The 13,330-nt window shown below is 33.3% G+C and overlaps 1 protein-coding gene across 1 annotated transcript in view; it reads right to left on the bottom strand.

Annotated features, from left to right (window-relative positions):
• Window positions 1-2,184: 2,184 nt before the first annotated feature.
• The window catches only part of NUP58 (nucleoporin 58), a 32,141-nt gene continuing 20,995 nt past the window's right edge, over window positions 2,185-13,330 (bottom strand). The window contains exons 11-14 of the mRNA XM_059378232.1: window positions 12,832-13,033; window positions 7,298-7,396; window positions 5,599-5,694; window positions 2,185-4,334 (exon numbers count right to left, since the gene is read on the bottom strand). Of these exons, the coding sequence (XP_059234215.1) occupies window positions 4,165-4,334; window positions 5,599-5,694; window positions 7,298-7,396; window positions 12,832-13,033 (567 nt within the window). The 3' untranslated portion in view covers window positions 2,185-4,164. The remainder of the gene's footprint in view (window positions 4,335-5,598; window positions 5,695-7,297; window positions 7,397-12,831; window positions 13,034-13,330) is intronic.

Genomic DNA, 13,330 nt, shown 5'->3' with positions numbered 1-13,330 from the left:
AGAAAACCGCAGCTCCATGACTTCATAGCCATGTAACCTCCAGTAAACTGCTTAAATTAAGACTCAGTTTCTTCATCTAGAAATTGGGAGTTTTCTGCTTTATAGGATAATATTGAGATTAAACAGGGAAAAGTATATAAAATTTATGAGGGTGGCACCCAGAACATACTACACACTCAGTAGATGGGAGATACCATAGGCAAAGGTGCCTTTGTGAATGAGATTTAAACTAGGCCCTCCAGCTCAGACTTTTCAGGACACTGACACTGCATTACCAAGTCTCAAGGTTGCGTCCCCTCAGTAATAACTCTGTGGTGTGAGTTCCAAAAAAAATTACAGTACAGCCAGGTTTATACATGGTGAGACTGGAACAAGGCATGGAGGAAGGGGATGCCAAAGCAAATATGATAAATCATTCAAACTCAAATATTTCACACATAAAAATCCCATTACAATATTGCCCAAAGCACCATTCAAATTCCCTTATTGCCAAAAAACACTATTTGAGATTAGGAAGACATTAACTTGGGTTTACTGTACCATCACAGAAGAACAGTTAATCTGCTTCTGTAATAATGCGAATGACCTTGTACCAAGTGAAGTAAAAAATCCACACTCAGAACTAAAATCAAGATGCTGTTAGGAAAAACAATGAACCAAGTATCTAACAAACACTATGAAATTTTACTGAAAAAATAAGAGACCTAATAAACGTACATATCATGCTATCCATATTAAGATGTCAACTCTCCCCGGTTTATAATCTATTTTATTTGTAAAAACCCAATCAAAATCCCAATAAGATCTTTTAAAGGAAAATATAGGTACTCAAGTTTATTTGAAAGAATAAGTGCCCTAAAATAGCGCTACCCCCCAACAAAAACAAATACCAAAAAAAAAAAAAAGAGTAGGATAGGGCAGTTGCCCAATCAGATACCAATACAAAGCACCCAGCTCTAGTAATTCACCAGCAGTGAGGTACTGGTAAGGAGTAAGAGCAGTGATGCCTGCAAAGTAGCAGGGGCTGATGCCATCCAAGTGCTTTACAACAGATTCTATTATTAATACAACTACCCATCTTTATTATTGTCACTTTTCAGATGGTAAGGCTTAAGGTCTAGAAAAGTGAACAACTTGACCATGATCACACAGGTTCAAGGCAAGGGTCTGAACTCAGCTGACTCCAGGAATCCAAACTACCTCACAAGAAAAATATTAACACCCACTATCTACAGAGATTAAGAAAAAAAAAAAAAAAAACCCTACTAAATAACCTGGTATAAAAATGGACAATGGATATCAACAGGCAATTACATTCACATGCAAATAGATATTTTAAAATGGACATATTAAAAAGCTCAACCTCACAAATACTTCTTATTAGGGTTGATAATATCTAGGGTTACAGAGAATACTTGGAAATGGGTATTCGTGCTGCAGAAATTTATTACTTACACAGCAAATTTGGAAGGCAATCTGGTATTAAAAAATAGAATCTGTATGCCTTTTCAGGAATTCCTCTTCAAGCATCAATCCCAAAAAAACATTAAGCATAAGTACAAAGAGCCACATACAGGATATTCACTACAGGTTTTTCTGTAAAACTGAAATACTGGAAGGAACCAAACTGCTCAACTACAGAGAATGTGTAACGGGATGGTACATAAAAAGCAAATTACATGGACTGACATGGAAAAGCACTGGTGCTCTATCATTAAAGGACAAAATAGCAAATCACAGGGCATACAGATTTTTAACCCATTTATTAGAAAAAGGATCTAAGAGAGAATAATAAAATGTGAGAAAACAAGAGAGAAAAAAAAAGAAAGAAAGAATGAACATTTGTACATGTTATGTGGAAAACGGCATTTTTTAAAAGGGTCTGCAAGGAAAGACACCAAACTATGAAGAGTAGATAAGAGAAGAAAGTGGGATTAAGGCCGGGGAGTTGAAGGGGACTTTCAGATTCTACCCACTGTTCTTCTAAATAACTAAGTGTGTTTTTGTAATCTTGAGAGAACAAAAGCAAGTGACAAAGAACTTACTATCTTGTGTTCACTCTACAATTTTTTAAAGAAGCAATATATTTAACCTGGTAAAAAGAAAACACTAAAAACTGACCAAAGAGAATAAAAGAGCAATAAAAAGAAAATTACATATTAAGAGCAACTACTGACACCTATAAAGATTCAAAGCAACTGACACAATAAATTTTATTGTTTACATAATGATAGGCTCTGGACAGAGTGAAGACAACGGTGACAATGACAACATGTTTAAACTCCTATCACAAAATGATCTGTTACAAATTTCCAGTGGTTCAACATATTAAAATGTAAAATATATAAAGAAAAAATAAGAAATATAAATATTCAGAATTTTGCAACACAATGCAACATCCTTTTTAAAAAAAAGTTTGCTGTAATTGGGTATTTAATTCCAACAGTAATTCAAAACACAAAATCCTACATTTTCCTACCCTTCCCCAAAATCTGGATCTGGGGATTGGAGTATTAGAGAAGTATGCAAAAATAAAAACAACTTCAGTGCTCAGAAACAAAGCATTTTCCTTATTTTAATGCATCAAGGCGCAAAAGTTTCAATTCCAAAAAGCCAATCATTGCTATAAGCGGATAAATAAAACAGATTTAACAACACTTTAATAATCAAACCCAACTAACATTATACTAAAAATATATATGTGTGTGTGTATATATATATATATGCAATACCTATTTTAGAAAAAAAGGTGCCTTGGTGAAAATGATTCTGAAAATATTCACTTGATGCACGTTATGTACAAAACCTTCTATATAAAAAATTAAACTATTTTCAATGAAATTCCATGTTCACATCCCATTTGAAAACTGTACTTGAAAGATAAGTAGGTCTACCTAACGGTTTCTGTCTGAAATCATGGCTAAGGCAGTTCTTCCAAGGGCCCTCTTTTCCACCCACTCTATGTCACTAATACGAATATAGACAAATATTACACGGATGCAATGACATGCCTATGTGTTATTACCTGGAGTTCTGGTTCACTGTTAAAATGGGATAGTTAATAGCTGCTACAAAGAATACTTTTTTCTTAAAATATATTGTTTCTCTATTCCAAATTAAGCACTTACTTAAGACATTAAGAGGCTGATAAACCACTCCATTTGGTGTCAATATCAATAGCCCTATAAGAAAGAACTCTGTATTGGAATAGCTAGAAAAGTTTCCACTAAAGTAATAGTGCATCCTTCACCTGCATAGAATCAATTTGGCTTAATAGCTCTTTGCCCCCAGACTCCAGTCTGGAGTTCAAATATGCTCTTGAAGGTACATCTCAGATATGAGAAAACATCTCATATAGGCAATGTGAGGGAATATGGGATAATAAAAGTTGTTAAAGTCTGTTCAGTGATTCTTACAGCACTCCTCATTCAGAGTAGCTGCTAAAGGTTAAGGTGAAAACAAAAATGGAAAGACCGGGGGCAATGAAGTGGAGGTGGTCAAATATTTACACCAGTAATCATTTTACTAAGTCTTTAAGCAAATAACTGCAATGACCTGGTACCTCTAGCTCATCATTCTACAAGCACTGAGGATTTGAAGCTTAAAAGGTGAAAAATAGAATACCCTTAGAAAAGGGGAACAAGTCTGAGGCAAAAGTTGTAGGTCGTAAATATATATTTTATATGAACACACACCTGTGTGTATTATTCTGTATGTATTTACACATGTATTCACAAGATGCCCTGCAGTGTAGTTCAAAAGGCCTTTATCAAGGAACAAACTGATTCTAATATAGGACTCAGAGTTCATACCATCTGTATAAGAAACAAATGTGCATATATTCACATTGTGTAAACCTTATTAACAAAAACATTGCTATGACACTAGGTTAAATAGGTTTTACCTAATCAGTGATGTAATCAGAACATTTCTTACACTGACAATCAAAATAATGAAAATACACAACTGGGTTTAAAACTCACAAGAAAAACAAGGTTTAGCATGGCAAACCAGAACAAAGTTCAGATTCCGGAGTAGGGAAAAATATCAAAACTTTATAAATCTCCTGGGGTGCAATTTAATTACTGCATCGATTTTAGAAAAATAGACTCATAGAATGAACGATGCTGCTATGAATTCTCTCAACCACATCAACCCATATGTTTATCTTTTTCCTCTTTTGTTTCCAGCTGGAGGTTTCTTCAACTGAAGGAGTTGTCCTCCTGTTCCAAAACCTGCAGAGGCAGGATTGGACACCCCAAATGTCAAACCAGCTGATGCCGTGATGCCAGGATTGCTGAAGTTAAACCCAGATGTACTTGAGCTGCCAAAGCCTTGTGTTTAGGGAAGAAAATATTCATATCAGAAGTTAAATCACAAACACAAATGCAAAAAATGGGGATGAGAGATAAATTTCTAGCTAAAAGAATATATAATCTATAAAAACAGCAAATATCTTAGAACCCTAAATTTGTAACATGGAATTTTATAGGAAAATAATCTAGCTAACAACTAAGAGGCACCTTTAAAGACAGAAGTTTAGTGATCCAGGCCGAAAGAGAAACCTTACCACAAATAACTGAACTAGACACAAAACTTCAAGTTGTCAGATACTTTGCTGTTAGTCAAATATGCCATGGTGCCTTCCTCCTCAGCCCCTCTAGAAACACATTACCAACATGTAGAAGAGAGACTTCATGACCTTTGGGCCCACTCCTATAATCCTAAGTCCTCCAAGAAGGCGTTAGTCCACGATTTTCAGGGCAGTGAACATACCAAAGAGTAGTAGCAATTGTTCAGATTTTGTAAGAACTCTTGCAAAACTAAGATCAAGAACTATCACTGCCTACTTAAAAGTACCATATTTAGATTATAATCCTCAAACCACTGAATTCTACTGTTATTTTACTCTTCTAGAACTGCTGATTTTAAATGCCACTTAATATTAAACAGAATTTCCTTAAAATTCCCTCAAGTTAAACATAATTTAATACATATTATGTCATTATTTTAGACATGCTATTTATCCCTAAGCACTGCATGTTAAAATTAAAACAAGCCATTATTTACAAATACAGAGAAAATGGACAAGAAATTTGGAATTTTCTCCTCAAAGACTCAAAAAATTATATACCCAAATGAACAAAGAAACCAATCAATCATCTCTAAGCCCTGTGTTCTTAAAACCAAAGGGACAGATAACAAAAGAACATTTCTTTGGGAGAAAAATTATTCTCCTAAATAAATAATGATAAAAAATGGGTTAAAACTTTTATAACGATGGGTTCATTTTTATAATAATGAAGAGACTTGTTTAACCATGAAACTAGTCTTTGGGTTTAGAAGACTCTCCACTTAGTTAAAAGAGGACACAATTTATACCAAACTAGTAAGTCTTGTTAGAAATATTTCACAAACCTGACTTTTAGTTTATAAGAGAGATTAAAACTATGTGATCTGTTAGGCTTGCATGCTTCAATCAGGGGGTAGAAACTGAATCAGGGATTGTTTTTGGATACTGGAAATAACAATAGTTATTTAAATTAAATAATTTGTATCTTTAAATTTGCCTGAAATTCAGGCCAAAAACACACAAACCTGCACTAAGACTTCCTGAGGGTTTATTTGTTGTTCCAAATCCAAATGTGGAGGCCCCTGTGGTGCTGCATCCAAAACCAGAGCTAGTTCCAAATCCTAGTGGAAGGGTAATAGAGAAATATACAACGGTATGTAAAACATAGGTTAAAGGATACTGACAAGTAAAACCTAATATTATCAAAGATCTAACAAATACAGTGCTATTACAGAAATCTGCGATTTACTCTCTCATAAGACTTGTGGAAGAATCAGGTTAATTCTGAAATAAACGTTTTTTATGTATCTAGACTAAATTTATGACCCATAATTTTTAAAAGAACAAAGCTATAAAGAAGAAGATCATATTAGTATTTTCTCTCCCAAATGAACTAGTAATGTTAGTAGCTATCCAAATATGATGTCAAACAGATATAAACCTATCTACTTAGGGACAGTTCATTAAAAAATAAAAACAAAAAAAGACGGACTAAATTCATAAATATAACCTGGCATGCATAACAATTTAAACACCAAGTACCAAAAGGTAACTTTACTCTGCTTTTTACCAAAACGTTTTCACTTACAAACCTTTACCACTGAAAAACTGTGTAATTACAACATAGTCAACCACGTTAAATCTACTCAGTAACAGTAGGCTCCTGTCACATACCAGCCGACATTAGCAATTGATTAATTCAGAGCGGAAGCATCATGGTTTTTCTCTTAGTAATACTATGTACAATTTAAATAAAGAAATGTTTTTTGTTATATAAAGATGAAGAGGTGATTCTAAGTAAAGACTTTGTTTCCATTCTCTTAAAAGTGCCCTAAAAATAAAATTCAAATTATTCTTAGGCTACTTTGCAATAGTGTATCTAAAATACTGAGTTTGACAGTGTTATGGCCTATAATGCTAAGAAATATAGCAAATTGGATTACAGATCATAGGAAATCTGTTGTTTGCCATAATTCTACTAATTCCAATAGAGTCTACTACACTGTTACCTTGATTGCTCACTGGCTTCCCTCTTATGATGATGTATTTCAGTGGAAATAAGGGAACCTTATTCATTACATGATAATATGCTTGTTACAATACACTCTACCTTCAAATACCCATACCAGAGAATTGCAAATACGTTTGTATTTAGCATAATGACTTGCAGAAGGCTTACCTTTCTAGTTAGAATTAACTTATAAAACTATTAATTGCTATATATACAAGTATGCATAAGGCAAATATGCCAAAAATGCTGAGGAAAAGACAGAAGTCATGCTGTTCTATTATAATAAAATTATTTCCCCATTTAAAGTGTTCATTTACAAAAAAAGAAGATAACGATTAGTAGGATGTATGTACAGAAGTAGTTTGGACTCCAAACCAATGTTATTAAGACTACTGATTTTTTTTTAAGTTAACTAAATTTATTAAAACTAAGTAATTTTCAAGTTCACATTTTAGCACATTGCTTTGAAAATATGAATGTCTCTACCAATTAATTTTACTACTCTTTTATATTCACTATTCACCAAAGATGAAATGATTTTTTTAAGTTCTAAATCTAATACTAGAATGCACTAATTATGTTTGGAGAGAACTGTTTTTGTCAGATGGAACTTTCTCTTCCAAAATAGCAGACCTTCTTAGAATTTTTTTACAGGCTAGTATAAATTCAAATGTATAATAGTCCAATGCAATATTAGAAAAGTGAAAGTGTACCTCCAAGGTTTGAAGAACCTAAGCCACTTGATTGCAAGCCAGTGCCAATACCTGAGCCGAATGGCGTTCCAAAACTAACTCCCAGAGATGGCTGTGGCCCTGGTATAACAAAAAACAAAACAAAACAAAAACAAAACAAAAAAAAAAAAAATGGGGGGGGAAAAAAAACAAATTTGCCTTACTCTTTCAAGATTAAAGTTTCTTTATGAAGTTATTTTTTAAATAAACAGTGATTAATTTTGACAAATTCTATTTGCTAAAACTCAATTATCAGGATGTCTCCCCAGCCTGATTTATCTATACTAACTGATTTACCTCTCCAAAAAAAAAAAAAAAAAAATTTGTTTTTAAGTGACTTGTTTGTGCCACACAATTAAGAGGCTTACCACACTGATAGATGAATGTTAATTTAACCTACTAAATAACTTGAAATCTTTAATGTATTGTAAATTATAATTCTTTTAGTTTTACTTCTAGAATGGTTTTTGATCTCCCCGCTTGTTTTCTGATAAAAATTACTTGGTGTAATAAGTAAAGGTTTTTATTTTTTTTCCTTTTTAAAACGTTAGAGTCAAGTCTCAACTGATCAAAGAGACTGACACTAACATGGCAAAACTATCATGTTACTTCATAAGAGTAAGTACCAAAAAACTAGGCATCACTTTTTAATAAGAAATATAAATGATATATGCAATAAGTAGATAAAAAACAAGACAATGTTTTATTTTATTAAATTTATTGTTCATTTTAAAGCAAATCAATTACACAGTAACATGACAATTCCAACTTGTTCACAAAAAGTGATAACTGAGTTCTATTTTAAGCTCTGCTACATTACACCACTTATCACCTGATTAAATAAGATAGATAATGAACATTTACAAAGGCACCGCTGTGTACCTTGACAGATTCAATACATTCAAGATTTCAATTCAGAAGTTTCTTTCCAACATTTTGGAAAATGTACTCAGATGCAGAACAATTAGTCATCCTTTTCCCGTTTGTTACTTTAAAGATTTTGGCTGAGTTTGTTTGGCAAGAATAGCATCAAACTTACTAGCCTCTCTTTTTAACTACTTTTTTTTAACTAAGCAGAATACAAAAATCTAAAAATCTCTCATTTGATAAATAATTTATGAAAATTATTCAATAGATTTCATAGTACAATCTTCAGTCTTGTCTTTTTCAAGCACAGTGATCAGTGCATCTCAAAGTTGAGGGAACTGCCAAAGTAATACACAGACTGAAATTTAAACTTTTCAAAAAAATCAAAGCCTTCAAGTTGTTCAATGAAGAATGAGGTTTGTATATTCAAAAGGTAGTGTAAAATTATAAAGCATTAAAAAAAAGAAAAAGAAAACTGAGGAAACTGCATTTTGCTACACTGGGACAGAAACTGGACTTTTCAAATAGCTTCTACCCAGAAAATAAAGAATAAGAATAGCAGCTGGAGTTCTTATACTATTATTAAAAAATAAATTAAAAAAGGATTTAAATTTTTACATCCAGTTTGAGATCAATTTGAGAATAAAATACCTGCCTAGCAGCTCTTTTGTAAAATGTTACTATAGGAAAAAGAAACTAAGCATATTACCCTCTTATTTCTAACAAAAATAATACGTAGAAAACACACGTCCAGTTTCTTGAACACTGAGAGACTTAAATGTCACATGTTGATAGGAGGCACTGCTGGTGGAAGACCCTAAAGAATAATGCACACCACAGCCCTCAGCCCTACAAGTTGCAAGAGTTACTCAAATAACATGCTTTTTGTTGTGTGTGGGTCTGTTTTTAAGAGTAACCCTAATCATCAATATTCAGGATATTGGTAATCAAGAACTCTGACAATGACAAGACTTTCCATTGCACAACAGGTACATGATACTTTGAGTTTTGTACCTTCACACAAATTCTGAAGGCAACATCATTTATAAAACTAGTAGGCAAATGTATAACATTTTTTAATATTAAAAACTCATGATAAATATCTCCCATGCCAAAGTATTAGCATATATTACACTCTGGCCACCATATAAATTAGTTTCACTATTAGAAAGCAGAATCTAAATCCTTCAGGCAAAAGTCACGTAAACAATTCAAGAATTCTGTTTCAAAATCTGAATAGTCATTCAATGAGAGGCTTAGTTCCATAAATAAAATCAAGTTAGTAGTAATATATCCCAATAATTGCCCAAAGTGAAATCTTCATGTAGAGTAACATTTTACAAAAGTTACCGTATAATATATTCACACACAACAAAATCAAGTTTAGCACTGTAATTCATATTTTCCAGAATAAATTCTACTTTCTTAAAAGTAAAACTGCATTCACAGGAAAAGGACTAAAGTGCTAAATTTTTTTAGTAATTTTCAGTAATTACTCAAAATACCTAATGTTATTAGCGTGATTATTCCTAAGTCATATTTTAAAAATAATTTTTCTTAGAAACAAAAAAATGCCTTTTCCCCAATTTGAAAAATTTTACTTACTGATTTAAAGGGGAATGTTCCTTTGGTTGTTAAATACAACAAAACCACAAAACTACAAGAAACTAAAATGAAATACTTAAAGTTTCCTATTTAACACTACATCTTAAATGTCCAAACCTATACTAAAAGCTAGAAATTAGGAACTCTTAACAAAATGTCTCAGCTCTCCTTAAAAATAGCAGCTAAGTCACATGAGAATAGTCTTATTGTGTAAACATCAAGAACTTTTAAAAGTGTCAAAACACAACAGCAAAACTTAATCCCAACACATTAGTTCAAAACAATCTATCCTAAGTTAAAATTCTACTGATAATCCTAATGTAAATGTCTTAAGCTTTTTAAGAGGCTTCAAAAGCACTGGTGGACAAGTGTACTCAAGATCTACTAATATGTCATTTATCCATGTACTGATGCTTATTTCATACATAATTAGCCTGCTGGTTTTTCATCAATTCTCTTCAACCTTCAGAAGCAATAACCATAAATCATGCAGGCCTAATCTCTATTATATTTTTTTCATTAAAAAACACCAAAGAAATGTTAAAGAAGTAACTTAAATCCATACCTCCACCTCCAAGAAAGACTATGCAGAAACCACCTTCAGAAGGTAGCAGCCGAAGAGGCTATCTGCACTTTTTACATTAATAAAGTCAAGAACCCATATGCAATTGAAAGCAAAATCCCTGTCAACTCAAACCTTGCACAGATCAACAATGATGTATAAAAACAGCACACCAGCTTTACCTAACTGAATCTAGATGGTCTTTAAATTTTATTATTGTCACTTAAAAAAAAAAAAAAGACATCCTCAAAGTCTTGAAACATAAAGAATAAGTCACTGAGTACAAAGCACAATGTAAAAATTCCTCAACGGGCTGTAATTCATGAAATCAGTAGGTATCTAAGAAAGCTCATCCATCTCCCTGTAGTGGTGACACGACTGGAATAACTAACATTCTGACTAGAAGATGCATAAAGGAATGCACTACAGAGCTGAGGGGGCCTTTGAAGAAACAAAAAGAGAAGACATAATGTAAAATTGTTATTACTACTGTTCAGCTTCTCAGTTCTAAAAATCCACACAACTCAAAATGAAAACAATCTGAGACTGTTTAGGTTGATAAATTACAATTCCTGCCAGCCGATGAGGAAGCCCTTATGTGAGTTTGAAAACTGCAGGGAACATAGAATGCAGTCAAGTCTCCCTGAAGCCTGGCAAAAGTCACAAATAAAATTAAATGAGCAAAGGCTCCTCAAGATGATTACTCTAAATCAAGCTAACATTCTCCACCACGACAGAGAGCAAACAACATACTCAACTCACATTGTTTACCTTTGTATCCTGGGAGCCTAGTACATAGCAGGCACTCATATTTATAGAACAAACATATTACCTTCATATGTCCATGAGCCCAAAATGCATGACCTCTCAAGACTGTCTACATGAGAAAATTAAAAACAACAACCCTGACAAGTGGTTTTGCTTCAAATTTAGTTGTGTATCACAGAATATAATTAATTCATTTATGCCATGACACTTTAAGTAACTGAGCTTTCTCAAGTTGTATTTATTAAAATGGAAATCCCTTATGTTTTTAAGAATACTTAACCCAAACCCACGCTTATCTGATCTATTGTAGGATTAATATTGGCTCTAAAAAGTAAATTGGTACTATGTTGGTTTGATTAGCTGGTTACATAATCAGGAGAACTGATAATCATTAATTATGGAACTGATTCCTATACTGACTTGATGGGAATCAGCCACATACCGATTTTTTTCCCTCCATAACTTGACAATGGAATCCTACACTCCAGCCAGCTAGAGAAGTACTAGAGAGTGCCACTGTGAGCCACTATTCACATAGGTCCAGCCATGGAATGTGGACAATTTGGCATAAACCAATCATCAGCCATTCACTGATGGTAAGTCAATTCTGTCATCTCCAAATGTGAAGAATAATTTTTAAACTGCCAGTACTGAAAACCAGAGAATGTTTCCCTAGTAGAGGCAGCCTGAATGCAGTTTAGATACACCTGTTCTTTACTCTTTTTGTACTGTAATTTACTATTGGACTATATGGAACTCTCAGAAAGACACATGCTATAGAATAATTAAGCATTACTCAAAAATTTATGAATGAGGAAAGAAAAAATCAATATCCATTAACACTATATTTTCTATGTCACACTTCAAGCCTGACCAAAAAAACAGACTGTAGTAAAGACAATAATCTCCAAAAGACACAGAACCAAACTGCATATGCAGAACTAGACCACAAAAATGTTTCTCTTGTTAGAAGTGGAATTAAACCAAAGGACTAAATTATCTGCTTCCCAGTATCTCACCAATTATTTTCATCATCTGCCCAGCTTCCCCATTCAAACTTCTTAATATGCAATGCAGAACATCGCAAAACATCTTTTTCCTGCTCTTGCTACTGTTCTGCTCATTCTGAAAAGGTACATATAATTCTAGCATGTACTTTCTTCCAAATTTGGTTAAGAGGGGACCTGTACTCTGTTTCCAGTCATTATGCATAAAAACAACCAAATGATCTTTAACACACCTTCAGTCATAACAATGTATTTCATCCTAAATGTGGGTACTCTGCAATCACTATGAATGAGGAAATGAGAATGCACCATCTACCAGTATCATATATGAAAAATGCAAAGTATGGCTGGATTATCTCTGACTTTAAAACAATAAATGATACAATCACGATTTTAGAATCTAATATTCTTAAATGTAATTCGGTAGTGAAACACCATGTTCTAAAGGGCATTTATAGCAATACAGCAAGTAACATTAAGTAATTCACAATACTCATTATCTAATTGATGTATTAATTATTGCTAAGACTACCCTGCATTTTTTATCAGGTATGTTTATAATTGTGTCCATCACAATTTTTAGATTGTATTGGAACAGCTACTCATAGAAATTTCTTCAGTGCTAACACAAAAGGAAGACTTATAAAAATGCACATCAATGTTCTGCATTTGAACAGTAAGAAGCTATAACTTGAATGCATTCAGACCTGTAGCAGGCTGTTGCTGCTGTGTAAGTGTTGCAGCCATGGCAACGGCTGCCGCATTTGGCATGTTGCTGAAAGGGGTGGGTCCAGTAGTAACTCTGGGGGCATTCTGCCACTTCTTGGCTTCTGCTCGCCTGGCTTCAAACACATCTACAGCATCTCCTAAGAACATTTTCCTGTAGCCAAGGTACTGTTCTTTTAGCACCTAAATGAAAGAAAAAAGAGACAGTTAGTAAGTCAAGTTCTTTGTTGACTTTGGTATTATATGAATAATCTAACTAGGACGGAAGTCTGCAGACAGATGAGACACCACCAATACTATACATTCACCCTAAAGAGCAAATCAAAGTGGGGCATGGTGTGGGAAGTGATGCATGCAAGCTCTATTACTCTTTTATTTTTTTTCCCTACTTTTGTCATGTCTTTCCAATAAACAGTCTAAAATATTCTGGCTCCATGATGCTCTCTTTAAAAATGAGTTAGCAAAGCTTTTAAACAAGTA

The sequence above is a fragment of the Mustela nigripes genome, chromosome 15 (assembly GCF_022355385.1).
Source record: "Mustela nigripes isolate SB6536 chromosome 15, MUSNIG.SB6536, whole genome shotgun sequence".
In the NCBI taxonomy this organism is placed as follows: domain Eukaryota; kingdom Metazoa; phylum Chordata; class Mammalia; order Carnivora; family Mustelidae; genus Mustela; species Mustela nigripes.
The sequence above is the reverse complement of the archived record's forward strand: the minus strand, read 5'-3'. Positions and strand labels throughout refer to the sequence as shown.